At 35.6% G+C, this 17,248-nt stretch overlaps 1 protein-coding gene across 1 annotated transcript in view; it reads left to right on the top strand.

Moving 5' to 3' along the window:
* Nucleotides 1-16,692, top strand: part of LOC308663877 (cholesterol transporter ABCA5-like) — a 49,178-nt gene extending 32,486 nt beyond the window's left edge. The window contains exons 22-38 of the mRNA XM_081320653.1: nt 95-208; nt 1,458-1,628; nt 2,422-2,535; nt 3,028-3,162; nt 5,084-5,149; nt 6,986-7,077; nt 8,256-8,379; nt 9,055-9,172; nt 9,264-9,355; nt 10,233-10,408; nt 12,102-12,177; nt 12,270-12,364; nt 13,060-13,179; nt 13,288-13,437; nt 15,287-15,366; nt 16,004-16,059; nt 16,465-16,692. Coding sequence (XP_081176779.1) covers nt 95-208; nt 1,458-1,628; nt 2,422-2,535; nt 3,028-3,162; nt 5,084-5,149; nt 6,986-7,077; nt 8,256-8,379; nt 9,055-9,172; nt 9,264-9,355; nt 10,233-10,408; nt 12,102-12,177; nt 12,270-12,364; nt 13,060-13,179; nt 13,288-13,437; nt 15,287-15,366; nt 16,004-16,059; nt 16,465-16,572 — 1,887 coding nt within the window. The 3' untranslated portion in view covers nt 16,573-16,692. The remainder of the gene's footprint in view (nt 1-94; nt 209-1,457; nt 1,629-2,421; nt 2,536-3,027; nt 3,163-5,083; nt 5,150-6,985; nt 7,078-8,255; nt 8,380-9,054; nt 9,173-9,263; nt 9,356-10,232; nt 10,409-12,101; nt 12,178-12,269; nt 12,365-13,059; nt 13,180-13,287; nt 13,438-15,286; nt 15,367-16,003; nt 16,060-16,464) is intronic.
* The last annotated feature ends 556 nt before the right edge of the window (nt 16,693-17,248 follow it).

Below are 17,248 nucleotides of genomic sequence, written 5' to 3'. Positions count from 1 at the left end.
AAATATATTGAACCAGTGGTAAACATCTGAATGTAAATTATGTGTCATTTTAAGTTTTCATCTATTTTCTATTATTAACATCTTTATTTTTCAGGAAATTAATGATAGAACTTTCATAATGGTGATGATTGTTCAATGTTTGACAGTAGGTGTCACCATGACTGGATTGCCTTCATATTTTACCATGGAGAATGCAGAAAATCATAGGGTAACTTTACATTAAATCATTTTTTCAAAAGAACAGGTGAAGCAACAAAAAATCCATGTATTAGTATAAAGCAGTGGTCCCCAACCTCTCTGGCTTAGCAGTTCCATGCAAGTGGCAAGCGCTTGATTGTGCAAATGGAGCTGTGTGAGTGCCCACCGCTCCCACAAGTGAAGCTCACCCACCACTCCACTACCGGGCCATGGCCCGGTGGTTGGGGACCCCTGGTCTAAAGCGTGATTTGTCTGCCGACGTTTATATTCAATGTATAAACAGATGTTGGGTCAATATTTGAATTTATTTCAATATTTGAACATATTTTAAACTGAAACTCATAAATTATTTTAAAAATCATTCCCTGCCTCTGTTACTGCTCCCACTTTTTGGAACAACTTTTTTCCCCTAGAGATTTGGTTAGCCTAACCCTGCCTGCCTTTTGGAAGGCATTAAAGACCTGTTATTTTTGTCCAGACATTGAGTATGAGAATCGGGTACCTGACTGGATGAGCTTTTCCCCATATTTAAGAATTTGTATGTTGCTCCTTTCCCCTTCATGGATTACTGCCTTGTCGTGGCAGTAATAGAACTCCTTTGGGTTCTATTTTCATATTTCATTTTAATGTACCTTTAATTGATCCATTACTGATAATGAAAGCTGGCTTGAGTCATGCTGAGTAGGGTGGCTATATAAAGTGGTTAAATCAATCAATATTTAACCACATTTATACTACAAAGTATAGCAAATAGCATACCTCTATGCCTGAGGCCAACTTGAATAAAAAGGCCAATCTAATACACAAAAACAAACAAACAAACAAACAAACAAATAAATAAATAGGGCAATCTAGTTCAGCAGATAAAGCAGAGAGATAAGCAAATCAGATTAGATCAAAAGTTAGACATATTAAGTGCTACATTGCAAAGAGGCAGAGTCACGTCGAAAAAATGTTAAAAACTGAGAACTAGCAAATATTTAAACTGATTAAATATTAATGTATATTGGATGATTTAACTTTGCGGTTTTAGTACACATGTAATTACAGTTATTCCTACCCTTGCTAATCTGAATCCTGAGTTTAAAAGCAAACATAAAGAACCCCACTAAAAATTCATTAACTCATACATCAGCATCGTCTCCTTCTCTCTCTTCCTGATGCTTTCTTCATCCAATCCTCAATTGTGAATAACCATTGTTAGATTTGTTGCAATATGCTGTATCAAATACACATTTTAACCAATTTATTTTTTGCAGATTAAAGCTTATACCCAACTTAAGTTGTCTGGCCTTTATCCATCTGCTTATTGGTGTGGACAAGCATTAGTCGACATTCCTTTATATTACACTATTCTTCTTGTCATGACCGGGATCTTATTTGGTGTTTATCATGAAATTATTTTTTCCCCAATGAAGATCTTTGCTGTAGTAAGTCTTCCTACTTTCAAACAATTGTTCTTTGGTTTTTCTTCAGTTTATTTCCACTTACCACTTAGTCAGCTCATTTCCACTTACATAGAATAAACTCAGATCCTGTATTATTTTGTACTCCTCTCTTTTTAAAAATGCCCATCCCTGGGAAAGCACTATTTTAGCAAAAACACCCTGTCTTCAGTTTGAAACAGTTGTATTAAATGAAAATCTATTGTTTCGTATTCAAAACAGGCTGTTTCAATTATTCCGGATATGTTTCAAGCACAAAGTGCTTCCAAAACAACCTGTTTCAAATGCAGTATTTCACTCAGAAAATATTAATCTGAACTTTAAAAAAGTTACAAATTTAAAACAGTTCTGAATTCAAAAATTGCCCAGCATTTATCTTTCAGGATAATTTGTAAAAAAACTGAAAAAATGTGTAAAATTATGTATGAAGCTGCCTCCTTCATTTCTCTGTGACCTACCCTGGCAGGTTTGGGGGTGAGGGAATGTACAATAAAGGAGCAGTTGAAGTACCCTAAAGTGGAAAATCAGTGTAAATGACTGAGGGCAGAGGTTCCTCCATAACACAGGAAGAAGCTTAGTCTGCCTTCTAGCTAAAAAGGTAAAATTAACCCTTTCCTGTAGAATCCAACTTCCAGTGACTAGAAAGGGATCATTCAGTATGAGTAGACCTAAAGGAAAAAAAATGGTGGGTTGTTTGCTCTGTTTTTCATTATTCTGGTCTGTTTTCATGGGAAAGTATGTCAAGAAAAAAAATAATAAATGTATTTTTTTCTTGCAGGCTTTTTGCATTATGGGCTATGTACCCTCAGTAATTCTGTTTCATTATATTGTCTCTTTCACTTTTAAAAGTATACAAAACACAAAGGAATTTTGGTCATTCATTTTTCCAACTGTGAGTAAACGGGCAGAGCCTAATTTGTTTTTCCCATTTATTCAAATGTCTAATTTTGTTTCTCTGTTTATATATACATCTTCATGTTGGAATATATATGACTTCATTTTTTCAAAAAATTAAATCATGTGTGCCCTTATTCTTATTTAGTCTATAGTAAACATCGTGTATATCTGTCTATTTTCTCTGAGTTACACTTATTACAATGAATCAAATCATTGTTCTGTCCAAGTCATAATGTGCTCTATCTAGTTTAGGTCTTGCATAATGTACCATCACAATCTTGTAGTTCATTATGTACTATGGGGAACACACAAACTCAGCCTTAACAAACCATGATAAAGTTGTTAAAGCAGCTTTGTAATAGTCAGAAGGTGCTCTGAAGATATTCCCAGCTGTCTCAGCATTAATGTGGAACATCACAGAGACAAGAACTCTAGTTTGATATTTCCCCATGAATTTTATTATGATTGTATTTGTTTTGTCTTTCAGGCAGCTTTGATCTGTATTATTGTTACTGATGTAGCGTTTATAAAATGGTATACGGTAGCCATTATAATTCACATGTCCTTTTGCATCTTCGTTCCAATTTACCCTCTTATCGGGTGCCTCATTACTTTATTAGAGGTAGGTTTACTATAGACTGAATTCAATATTCAAAATTCTAGTGTGCCAAAGAGCACTATAAATTTCAATATATATTATATATTTTAAAACTGGTGATAAACAACCCTAATATGTCTTCAAAACAGCAACTTTCTCTACAATTGAGGCAGGGGGAATGATTTATCCTAAGCTCAGTTTTAAGCTAAATTAGGACCATTATGAGACCTGACCTCTTCTCAACTTTTTGTATTGAAAATGTTTTTGTATGTGAACTTTTTCTATTCGTTTCAGAATTAAAACTGCTAAAATATAACTTATGTAAAACGGCAGGCACTAAAGATATCAAAGTGTTGGGAGAGTGGATATAACTTGCCTCCACTGTCCTCATCAAATTTTATTTTCATTTTCATGGTTGTCAAATTGATCTCTAGAGCACGGGTGTCAAACTCGCGACGTCATATGACGTGTCGGGATGTATCGCAACTTTTTTCCCCATTGCCGGCAATGGGGTGGGCGCGGTTTTGGCATGACACGTCCGGCCAGTAGGCCGGAAGTTTGACACCCCTGCTCTAGTGCTATGGGTAAGAGAACAGCCTTGATGTGGGAATTTCCTATCATTCTCTCACATGCCCATATCTTTTTAAGGGCCCCACCAAGTAAGACATGAGAGATCGCCCTTTAAAACAATGTCCAATGTTCAATTGACAGAGGAGGAATGTTATCAGTAAATGTATCCAGAGAAAGAAGCTAAAGAGTTACATAGCAATCAAAGACTGAAGAATTCCGCGGCAGCTGAAGAAGTCAGGTTTGGCGTCAGAATTAAACAGTCTTCAACTTCCTGGAAAGAAATGGCAATTAAAGACAGTTTCACAAAAAGCATGACTGATGACCATGGCAGGATGAAGAGCTGGCATACAGATCAGCTCTTTATAATTCTCTGAAAAAGGAGAGGACTTGAGATCTCTCACAAATGCTTTTAAACCTCGTGAGACCACAAAGCGATGATCTCTGGCATTGTTGCAATTGATTTGTGTACTATGTTGCTGTTGTCTTCCTTCTGTCTTTGACTTTAGATAGCTTTTTTCTGAGTGTAAATGTGGGTTTGTGAGCTATCATTATTCCTAGGGGTTGCAGTATTCTGGCAGCCATTTCGGATGGTCCATTGATGTATGGCAAGACAAAATACAAACCCCAACAAAATACACAGCCAATCAAAGCACAAAAAACAAGTCCTGCCATTCATCAAAGGAACATCCAAATGGCTGCCAGAATTAATTGCAACAATTGTAACCAATCCTATGTGGGACAAACAGGAAGGCAATTGAAAACAGAGGTTCATGATCATCAAGTAGCAGTTAAATGGCACAACCAAAAATCCCTGATCTCAAACCACATTGATAATAAACAACACCAGTTTGATTGGGAAGGAACAAAAATTATTGGGCATGCAAACACCTGCCACACACGAGAATTTATTGAAGCCTGGTATTCTACCAAAGGAACAATTAACAAGCATATTGATCTAGATCCAGCATATGAATATGTAAGAAACCAGACCATTCGAACTACCAATCAACAAGAGAACCAATCAGCTGCTCAGAATTTAAATATAGCTCCAAACAAACAACCAATCACACGACCAAATGATCACACTGGCACACAAGACATTCATAAGCTAAGGAAAATAGCACAAGAAGATCCTGCTGCTGATGTTACCTAGTCTGATAATGAAATGTTCAGAAACTAAATTGAAACAAGCTTGGAGAACAAACCACTTCCAAAATTTTTTTTAGGTTTGCTAAATAAAATTCTGAATCGAATCAAGAAAGGATTTGTTGTTTTATTCTGAAATATGAATTATTGTTGAAACATAAGACTTTTTTTAAAATTAATCATCTGTCAAAAAATGTAAAAAATAATTAGAATATTATTATCTTGCTAGGAGACAAAAAAGATTGGCCAAAAAGTGGAAAGAAGTGCAGAAAGATTGTTGGTTTCAATAGTGGCGGTAAGAATCCTATTTCTTCTTCAGAATTCAGGAAACCTTATACATTTTAAGATGTTTTGGTATATATTATACTTTTCTTGTTTATAATCTGAATTGGATTATCACATTCTTCATTCTATATTCTAAATTCATGCAACGTATGCAATATGTTAACAAAAGATAATGTACTCCTTGTCAACAGAACAGTCAGGCATGTAAAAGCTATATAGTTTGGTGAGCTCTGGATAGAGTTACGCTCTAATATATCCTCATTTAGGGAAGATTCTCTAGAAATTGATTTACAGTATTATATCCTAATTAGGAGCTGTGTTTAAAAGCAACTTATTGCCTCTTAAAAGCCTCCTCTCAGATAATATACTCTGAAAAAACTGGATCTCAGTTAAGGGCCAGCACAAGAACCAAAACCTGTCATACATATACTTTATCCTAACCATACCCTAATATTTAAACATTGCGCACGCACACGCACACACACAGACACACACACACACACACACACACCCTATAAGTTTCCAAAACAAACAATAAATAGTTCTAGGTGCACCATCCAGATATCAATGAAAAAGCTGCAATGAAAGGTAAGGATTCTCATCAGTTTATTATTTGTATTTTAGTATATTATCATAAAATGTTTGGAAGAACATAAGAACGTAACAGGTTTGGAGACTACCGTAGGAATAAGGTAATGAAGTATAAGAAAAAAAGTGACAAAATTGAATTATCAGAAAACTACTACATTCCAATGTATCATTAGAAACGTGGGCGAAGCTCAGGCCTTTTTGGTCTCAGTGGCTGTTTTCTAGGTCCCCAACCTATAGGCCGCGGCCCACTATCGGGCCATGGCAGTGCATGTGCGCGTGCTCCCCTCCCCTCGTGCCACCATTGCCGCTAGTATTGCGTGGATGGCAGCATTGCCACGAACCTTGCATGGGTGGCGGGAGCACCGTGAGCAGCAGGTGGGCAGCGGAACACCACACACGTGGCATTGCCATGAAACTTGTGCGGGCAGCGGCAGCGCTGCAAGAGGCAGGCAACAGGCGGGCTGCAGTGCGAGCCTCACGCGGGGTGGTGGCGCGATCCTTGCGCTGGTACCACTGCCGTGAGCCTGGCAGCAGCGCCACATACCCCATACAGGCACAAGCATCGCTGAAAGCCATGTGCACATGCTCGCAGCCCCATTTGCGTGGTGCACATGCTCATGGCCTGTTTGTGCGCATGTATACATGTGTGGCCACATTCATGTTTGCGCATGCATGTGTAAGGCTCTGACTCTCTCCCACCATGCCGCCAACCCAGAAAGGTTGGAGACCCCAATCTAGAATATCTAATCACCTGTTATTAGATTTGCCCTTACTTTGCTGGCCTTCCAGAAAATATTCAACACCTTTCCAGACATGAGAGTAAGGAAATTAGTGAAGCTTAATTGGTTTGTTTTGTTTTAGATTTTATTCTCAGTTGTCTTTTTCTTAAACTGTGATCATATGTTACATTTATAATTAGTTACATTGTTTAATTTTAAATTCTGTTTACCACCCAGTCACTGGTGAGAGGAAAGGTCATATAAGTACATGAAATAGTATAAATAAATAAAATGAAGTATAAGAAATAAAAACCTATAATATTATAAGATTTTTCCTACACAATTTCTGAGCAAAACTGAAAGTACTTGGTTAATATTGTTTAACATCGTTAATATAGCAGACATTAGAAGAGTTATGTTTTCTTTTTGTCAGGAATCAGCAAGCGATAAGCTTTTCCCATACAATTACTCAAAATGTAATTTGGAGCAAAGCTGTGTTAATGTTGGTTTTTTTTTGGTTTTTCTCTTTCTTTTAGCCCTATTTGCAATGTATAATTTGGCTCTTTCTTCTGCGACACCTTGAGGTGAAACATGGAGGAAAATCAATGAGAGCAGACCCTTTTTTCAGGCAAGTATTCTGCATTTTTCTTTTAAAAATCAGTATTGAAATTACTTTTCCAAAGCAAAACTGGACAACAATAAGCTGCTTGTTTGTCGTTATTGAGGCATTTGTCCATAAAAATGTGAAATCCATTTATTAGATTTTTTTTTCTAGGTGTGGCTAGGCTGGTCTTGAGTGTTCCCTTAAAGTAGCAGGATTTTTGGCTTTGCTAAGACTATTGATCCAGGAAAATCCATGCTTCTCAAAATGTTTTCGTATACTTTTTCTCTTCCTCTTTACATTTCCAAATTTATTGTCTTTTATAAACCCCTCATGGTATCCTATGCCTCTCCCACATTTCTATTTGGTGGATTATTTTTGCACCCAGCAGCATTTTTCCTATTGTGACAAATGAATGTACAGATAATGGGATTTTTTATGCTGTTTCTCTATAAGGACTATCTCCTTATCCTGTTACCCTATTAATAGCCCTTGGTAATTCTAGGAACATGGATTGGGCCATTCTTTGTAACAGTTTTTGCTTAGACTAGGGTTCCTTCTAAGAGTCAGAGTGAGGGAGAAGACTCACAACTGTAGAATCTTTGCAATGAAGTGAGAAAGTCCTTCCTAAAGTCCTTCACTTGAATGCATTCTTATCTGGCAGCAAGGACCTTAGGTTTTGGTCAACAGAATGGCCTGGGTCCAGGATATCTGAGGGAACACCTGCTGCCGGCATCAAGTTCCCTTCGTCCAGTGCGCTCCCACAGGGAGGGCCTTCTCAGGGTGCCGCCGGTAAAAGAATGCCGGCGGATAACACCCAGGGGGAGGGCCTTCTCTGTGGGGGCGCCTGCCCTTTGGAACCAGCTGCCAGTGGAGCTTAGGACTGCCCCCGACCTTCGATCATTTCGCCGAGACCTGAAGACCTGGCTCTTCGAGCTTTCTGGCCCAGGCTGAGTTTTAATTGGGGTTTTATATTTTTTCAGGGATTTAATTTAATTTTTTTAATTGTTCTTAATTTTTGTATTTATGTTTTATATACCATGTAAACCGCCCTGAGTCCTATGGGAAAGGGCGGTATATAAATTCAATAAAATTCAAATTCAAATTCATAGGATCAGACTTACTGTCTGGCCTACTAGACAATATCTTTTTGCAGTCTATTTAGAAGTCCCACAAGCAGAGATTGAATATGTTTTCCCATCCAGAGCTCCTACACGGCTCAAGGCCTGTAAATTCCTAGATGTATCACACGAAGATGATGGCGATGAAGATGTTATGGCTGAAAAGCTGAAAGTTAAAGAGATGATAACTTGTCAGGACTGTGAAGAGGTAAATGAGCCTGGCTTAATCCTTCCATCCTAATGACATGATATATACAATAATACAGAAAATCCCAAAGGTGCTTTTTCAAGTGAGGCAACTGGACTTTCTTTGTTTTTCCTTAAAGACATTTCGCTTCTTATCCAAGAAGAAGCTTCTTGGATGAGAAGTGAAATGTCTTCAAGGAAAAACAAAGTCCAGTTGCCTCTTGAAAAAGCACCTTTGGGACAACCATGACCTGGATGACTGACAATCTCCACAGATAATAACACAGAAAAGAAATAATTGACTAGGCCACATTCGCAGTTATTAATGCAAACAGAAAGTATACTGAGAATTAATTTCTCAGAGCATCAGAGAAAGCAACCTGTAGTAAAATCACAAAGAGACCTTTATCATTTACCTGAGCTTCATGGATTGATTATATCCCTGAACCAGCCATACTATTCCCCTCATTCTCAGTCCTGGGCACAGGAGAATGTAGAGAAATGTCAAATGGAACTGGCCTGAGAAACCCTACACCCATTTTCATTTTTACATAACAACAGAAAAGGCTTCAGACTGTTCCTACATATTGGCTAATTGTGCTGACTAAAAGAAATGAAATAATTCCTTTGAAAGGAATTATTGTGCATCACATATTCATGCTGATTCAATATAAACTTTTTTGTTGTTATTCTTTAGAGACCTGCAGTATTAGTCATCAGCTTACATAAAGAATATGATGGAAAGACCGATTTCCTTCTTGGAAGAAAAATGAAAAAAGTGGCAACCAACTATCTTTCGCTTTGTGTTAAGAAAGGTTATTTTTCAATTATTTACTACGGAATTACTTTGTCAAAAGTGGAACAATTAGCTTGTTGAAAAAAATCAGTTTTTGCTTCTTTTTTTAGGAGAAGTTCTGGGAATTTTAGGCCCTAATGGAGCTGGGAAAAGCACATTGATTAATATTCTAGCAGGAGAAGTTGAACCATCTTCAGGCCAAGTATATAATTTTTGATCAAATCTTTGTATCCACTTTCCCTCACTATTTTTGCTTATTAATCACTATTGAGTTCCCATGAATATTTCTTATTGAAATATATGTATTTCAGCATTGTTAATGACAGAATACCACTTGAAGTACATATTTTACTTCTAACTAGCACAGAAGTACCGAAACCTCATATGGATAACCAAATATAAATATTTGGTTCTTCAAAACTATGCCACCTGATGGGACCCAAACAGCATATGTTCACTGTCAGAAAGCCTGCCCTCTGGAATTATCTCCCCCCTCCCCCCCCCCATGGTCTGAGTTGTCCTGACTTTGCTGCTTTAAAGAGCTGCCTCTTTTCCTAGGCCTTGGTTTAGGAATATATGCCTTGGTGGTAATTTTATTGTGATTGGTATATGAACTCTTGAGTTATTCCCTTTGTTTATGTTGCATTGAATGTGTTTTTAACTTTTATGCTATCCAGAGCCATCCTGAATTAGGTGGCCTGTACATCTGATTTATAGCTCAGTCAGTAACATAGAAAAGATGCCTGCAATTAGCAATATTTAAGCATATGGATTCATCCTCTATGTGCCTGTATGTACAGATTTGATGGCACTCTATTAATCTCAGCAATCAATAGAATATGGGAACAGGCATAAGAAATTAAATTAATTAATTTTATAAAAGAACAAAGGCTATTGGAAAATAAATTCATAAATAAATGCTTATATTACATTGGAATATATTTTTGATAAAATAAAATGTTGCATTTTGTCTATTATATTTATTTAATATTCAGATTTTAGTTAATTCAATTTTTCACAAACAACTTTAACTGGAAATACTATGAAGGAATACTGAGAAGAGATTCTTGTATCCACAGGTGCTGATGGGAGATTATTGTTTAGGTGAAAATATCATGGATAATTCCATGAAATACATGGGATACTGTCCGCAGACAAACCCACTTTGGCCTAATATTACATTACAAGAACATTTTGAAATTTATGGAGCAATCAAAGGAATGAGTGCTAGTGACAGGAACGAAGTCATAAAATGGTAAGAATCTTTAATTTTTATCTACATTAACTGTATTTTTTCTTATTGTGCAAAGATATGATCTTGTTGAAGATACTGATTATATTAATATTTTTAAATACTATAAAGATTCTAATATAGTTGGTTGTTTATTTACATCTGATATTTTTGTTCATTTATTTACTTATTGCCTGCCTTTTCACCAGAGTGACTTTATTTTTTTTTTAAATGGCACATTTCAATGTTTATTATTTTATATTTATTTATTGGGGATAGTATTCTCTTTAGTTGCATATAGTTAAACATCAACATATATACAACAGATTAATGCAAGTCAAGGTGCCTACACATTCCATCAGTTTACTATATTATTAATGAAGGATATCTCAGTTTTTTCATTCTTGTACATATACTTCATAATTTTCCTTGAACAAAAGCAGTTTAATAATTAACAAAAAAGCTTGTGCATCTAACCATGATAGATGTAATTCCAGTGATTACTATGAATCTACTTTATATTTTATATTTGAGTTCAATAAAATACCAGGTCCTTCATCACATATGATGGAAATACTTGTATAAATCCTGTAGACCTAACCCTGCCTTTAGACTTAATACCAACCAAAATGAGCAGAAAATCTTGCTACCAACGTTCTGCAGTTTTCTGCTGAAGTTTTCAAAAGTGAAGTCACCCCAAAATTGGGCTTGTGGGTTATAGTTATTGCTGCTATAAAGTATTTGGAAAGAGTGCTATATGAGAATTTTAAAGAAGTATGTGTAGGTATTCATGTCTGGTATTTATCATACTTGATGAGAGATTGAAAACATATTACAGGAAGTCCTCGAAGTATGACCACAATTGAGCCCAAAATTTCTATTGTTAAGTGAGAAATTTGTTAAGTGAGTTTTGCCCTGTTTTACACGCTTTCTTGCCATAGTTCTTAATCTCTGCAGTTGTTAAGTTAGTAACACAGTTGTTAAGTGAATCTGGCTTCCCCTTTGCCTTTGCTTGTCAGAAGATTGCAAAAGCCTATCACAAGACCTTGGGACACTGCAGTCGTCATAAATACAAGCCAGTTGCCAAGCATCTGAATTTTGATCACATGATCAGGGGGATGCTGCAAAGGTTGTAACTCTGAAAAATGGGCATAAATCACTTTTTTGTGTGTGGTTTGAATGGTCACTAGTGGTTGAGGACTACCTGTACTCTGGCTTCTATGCTAGCAAAAAATGAAGACTCATGTATTTCAGCTATAAGGTATTTCAGAAGATTATGTGGCCCCATACCTCTGGACTGTACAAAACAGTGATATCCTTCAAAAACCATTGCTATCACCCTTAAGAAAAAATCCCCAGTGTTCACTTATTTTTCTTGGCCTTCTCCCAAGTTCTCCTTATGGAGATGCTGATGGTTTTGAAGAAAATGTTTTTTATTCTAAACACTCTTGGGGATCTGTTTTGTTATTATTACTGGTTTTTATTAATATTTATATTTACTATATTATTTTTATGTTGTATGTTACTTGGGAAAGTTTTATCTCCTAAAGTGGGGCTTGGAAATATTTTAATTAAATATATTGTGCTGAATCTATCCTACTTGCTCCTTATTATAATGTTCTATGCTTTTATGAGTGCAGTTTCTTAAATGTGCAAATATTTAACCCTTATTAATACTCTCCTTTCAAGACTACAAAAATGTACTTGTTTTCTACAGCTTTTCCAAAGCACTTGATCTTCAGGAACATCTACAAAAGAGAGTGAAAAAACTTGGTGCAGGAGTCAAGCGAAAGGTATTTATTATTTTTAAAAAATGATTGTGCAAGTTGTGTTATATAAAACAAATGGACAGTGAAGTAATGACTTCTGATTCTTTATTTTTCAGTTATGCTTTGCCTTAAGTATGCTTGGTAATCCTCATATTACCCTATTAGATGAGCCATCCACTGGTATGGACCCTATAGCAATACAGCACATGTGGTAAGTAGCCTCCATTATTACAAGAAGGAAATATCATTTTGCTTTCTTTGTAATTTAAGTTGTAATTTAACATAAGTGTTTTGTAAAGCATCTTATCCTTCTTTCACTATCAAAATCATGGCTTTCTAAGCTCTTGTTTCAACAAACAAGAGAGAAATTTCAACTGTTATTCAAGGATTCAATCAAAGTTTAAATCTTGTAGATGTTTAACAATCGCTCAGAGAAAGAAAATAAATCAGATTCAGGAGAATAGAAACTTCACTAATTGAAAACAAAAAAAAGAAAATGGAATGGAATGGAAATGAGGAGATAATAGTGTACAAAGATGAAAGAAAGAGGAAGAGAAATAAGAATAGTTTATTCCTAAATGAGTGAGTAGGTCATTTCTTAGTTCATCTACAGAGATTTTTAAAATGTTCCCAAAGACAGACGTACAGTATAGACCTGCCATAGAAATCAGCAGGGATTATTATACATGTGTCCATCTATTTTACAGCTAGCTCCATCATTGTACATGGTGTAGAAAACCAAAAGTTTAGTGCTAACTTTTGCCTTTCCTTGGAGCTCAGGTTTGTGAAGGGGCCAGGAGGTGATTTTACATCATTAAACATGACTGCATTGTTTAAAATCAGACCATTTACAGACTTGTTTAAGGAACCTATTCTTCTTTGTTGAGTGTGTATTATATTGTACAGGAAAGCAATCCGAGCAGCCTTTAAAAGTAAAGAAAGAGCGGCTATTCTGGCAACACATTATATGGCAGAAGCAGAGGCAATTTGTGATCGTGTGGCTATCTTGGTATCTGGAAAGTTAAGGTATTTCCTTAGCATCTATTTTTTTTTTAAAAAAGGAAACTTAAAACATGATTGTGGACATTGAATTCATTATCTGTCTATCTCATCTTTTCCCCACATAACAAATAGGTACATTGGAACAGTTCAACATCTCAAGACTAAATTTGGCAGGGGATATTTTTTAGAAATGAAATTAAAAGAAACACCAGAATCACAGCAGAAGGAATACCTCCAAAGGAAGATCTTAGGCATTTTTCCAAATGCAAATTGTCTGAAAAGGTAAAAATTAATGGATTGATTCTAGATTTGGTCATGTGGAGTCTTAAAATAAGGCCATTTGAAATTGAATTATTTAAAAGCAAAATAGTGCTTTATAGCACATAAGGAACTTATCTAACATCTTTCGTAAATCAAACACAATTTTTCCTAAGTTCTCCTATAAACCCAGTGGTTATTACTGAGTATTTAAATCAGCGTGACAATAGGGGTAAAGTAATGCTTCTTTAATCATATATTGATAACTTTGAGAAACCTTAATGTAATGCATCAGGCCTTTGTATGCTGTGATTTATTTGTCAAATTTAGGTATCTCCCATTTCACTATCAGAGTGACTCTGGGTGCATAAAAGCATAAAAACCATGTAAAAACGGAATAATCAGTAAAAGGAGTCAGATATTTTATGCATTTTAAAACATGTCTTTATGTTGGCCTTCCCTAGCTGTTGTCACTTTTAATATTTGTGAATCACGTTTCAATCAGTGCTTTAATTCTGTTTTATTCTCCTTTTCTCTTACATTTATTGTATCTTTTCATAACTACTATAATCTACAGAATTTTTAAATGTATGCTAAAGTTGTACTTTTAATACATAATTAGTATTAGAATATACATAAGAACATTAGGCATATATATATTCTATGAATGTATTATGAAGAACAATCCATCATTACAGATCCTTATTACTGTGCTACTTGCATAATTCTACTTGTAGATATTTTATTGTTACTTTGGGATATTTTAATTCTGCATGAAACATGGACCTTTTCATATCAACATCCTTTACTGTTCAGAAGAAGCAATGAGAAAGCCAGGATGGAGAGCACTTGTTCAACTGTGGTTGCTAGCAGACTATTTAACTCTTCTCTTATTCAAATAAATAAGTTTGAAATTATAAATCTAAAATCTTGCCCTTGTTAAAGTAGGCTTAATGTCATACTTGGAAGATTTTTGCTTAAGTATTAGTCTAGTCAATTTAGCTATAAATAGGCAGAAGTAACACTAAATCCTATACTCAGAAGTGAAACAGTATCATACAAACTGATTATAACACAGTTGCCAAAATGATTCACTGAAACATCTGTCAGAATTATCACGTGCCAGCAATGAGCAATTGGAGGGAACATAAAGTTGAGAAAGTAGTCAAGAATGAACAGGTTAAAATATTGTGGGATTTCTGAATACAAACTGATTTAATTGTGATTTTAAAAAAAGGTGTGGATAATTGATGTGGCAACAGCAGGAGATAGTAGAATAGAACAGAGGCCCCCAATCTTTTGGGCACCAGGGACCAGTTCTGTGGAGAAAGATTTTTCTGCGGACCAGAGGGGGCGTGGTTTCATGTGCTGCGTGCATCCAGTGGATGGGGTTTCATTTGTTTGCACGGCCCGGTTGCTGGTATGCTGCGGCCCAGTGCTGGTCCACAGACTGTGGGTTGGGGACCCCTGGAACAGAAGACAAAAAAATGGAGAAGATCACAAAGTATCAGGATAGGAAAATAGAAATAGAAAGATTATGACATAAACTGGCCTTGGTGGTCCCAGTGGTTATTGGCACACTGGAAGCCATACCAGAAAATCTTGAAAAAAGTTCAAAAAATCTGTGTATTGATAAAATTTCCATCTGTTAATTATAAAACGTCACACTGCTTGGATCTGCACATACTGTATACTTCACCAATACATCATAACACTGTAGATTCTGAGAAGAATTCAATGCAAATGAAGGCCAACTCCAGCTAAAGAACAGCCAGCTGTGATTTCACATTGTATACATAATAATAATTACTGTACATGGTTAAAGCCATGTACTTCTTGTTGAAACTTACCCTATTTTTTTACTTTTTTACAGTTTTGCTTCAATTTTGGCATATAAAATTCCAAGAGAAGATGTCCAGTCATTAGCACTGGTTTTTTCTAAACTGGAAGAAGGTAAGGGATTAATTTTCTAAGTACAATGAATATAATAGAACCTTCAAACTCACTTATCCACCTTAATTTTGTTAACTGAAATTCATTTTGTTGTCTATCATCACTAACATCATCAAACATTATGTTTCTATATGCTTTTATCCTTTTATCCAACTAAAAGCTTTTCTCATATTGTTTTCTGATTAGCAGAGTTTATAGTTTTTCAGACTTGCTTTATAGAACACATCTATAACATTAAAGCATCATGGTGTTAAGTCCTCAAACATCATCACAAAGTTACATTGGAGGTATACATATGCTGCCATGTTAATAACTGATGGTGTGCAACATTTGGATGTGCACATAGGAGCAAGAAAATGAGAAAAGCAGTGTTGTACTACCACGAGTGCCATCCCTTTTAATACGTGTTGTCATGCTGTTTGTACAAAATACCATGACACTTTCTTCAGGATGAATCCAACGGACACTTCTGACAATTTTAATAGAACGTGGAAGTCAGAATTAGACATTAAATTGCCTATAAAGCCCCTCCCCAATCACCTTTTATTTCCCTTTATACTAACGCCTAGGTATTAATGGTATAATATATATAGTCTCTCAGTGAATAATAAACAATTATTTCTGACAATTTTAACAGCAAAACATGCCTTTAATGTTGAAGAATACAGCTTCTCTCAAGCAACACTTGACCAGGTAACTTGATAAAAATTTACGGTACAAAATCATAGCATGCCCTCCAAATGTATATTTTCCACAAATTTCAAAGCATTCTCTTTGTTATATGAAATTGCCATTTCCATCCATAATTTCATAAATGCCCATTTGTTTTCTTCTTCTGCCACAAGGGCACAGGCATATCATTCAAAGCCAACATTTCATTCACAATGTTATGAGAACAGGAAGGTTTTTCTATACACGGAGTCTCAACCCATGACATGGAGAACCTTGTCCTTCTTCTTTCCGAAGTTTGTCTCCAAATCATTCAGAGATACAAATGAGCTGTGACTTTTGAATCTTTTAATTAACTCAAGTCAGAAATCTGCCCACCTGTTTCCTTCTAGTGAGGAAAAGCATTAAGGCACTGTTCATTTCTTTTAGGTATTTGTGGAACTTGTGAAAGAACAAGAGGAAGAAGACAGCAATTTTGCTACATTAAATGGAACGATTAGTTGGGAAAGATCCCAGGAAGATCGAGTAATTTTCTGATTTGTTGCAAACTGAAGAATTTGGCTATTTCATTTTTCAGTGACTTTTTTTGCCCTGAAAATTGATGCTTTTTTTTAAACATGCACTGAGTACTATGAATATAAAACATACTCTTACACAGCTGAAAGAATTCACCTTCTTTGCCTTACTAATGCTATAGATAGGGTGAAATAGCTTTATTTTTTTAGCAATCTTATTAGAGTGCACACCTACAATTAAGGGGCAATAGGATTGGCTAGATCTTTTTCTAAGTCTGCAGCAAGCATGGCATTTTGCATATCAGGTAAATATAGCCAGCGAATCAGATTCTGCATTAATCTAATATTTCTTTTTATGAAAAATACTCCAGTCATGTATTCCTTTATGCTTTGTTTTATAATGGGGTAGAAAGAAATCAATGTACAATGAAATGTATAAAAATAATATTCTCCTCTGTGGATTTGGGAAATCTAAAAGATTATAGGTGGAGGTACTCAAGGTTGCAGGGAGAAAGTAAAATCAGCAAAAATGAATAAACACCACCTTCTTCAGGTAGCCCTCAGTTAAGTGATGAGCCTCCACTGTATTTTGCTCAATTCCATTAGCTGATTTTATAGGGCAGTGGATTTACCCCACTATTCATGAATATTTATGGAACTTTTTATATACAGTCCATTTTATGAAATTTTATTTTAAG

This window comes from Vipera berus (assembly GCF_964194415.1).
Source record: "Vipera berus genome assembly, chromosome: 2".
Taxonomy (NCBI): Eukaryota; Metazoa; Chordata; class Lepidosauria; order Squamata; family Viperidae; genus Vipera; species Vipera berus.
Note: the sequence above shows the minus strand (reverse complement) of the source record. Positions and strands in the feature narration are given on the sequence as shown.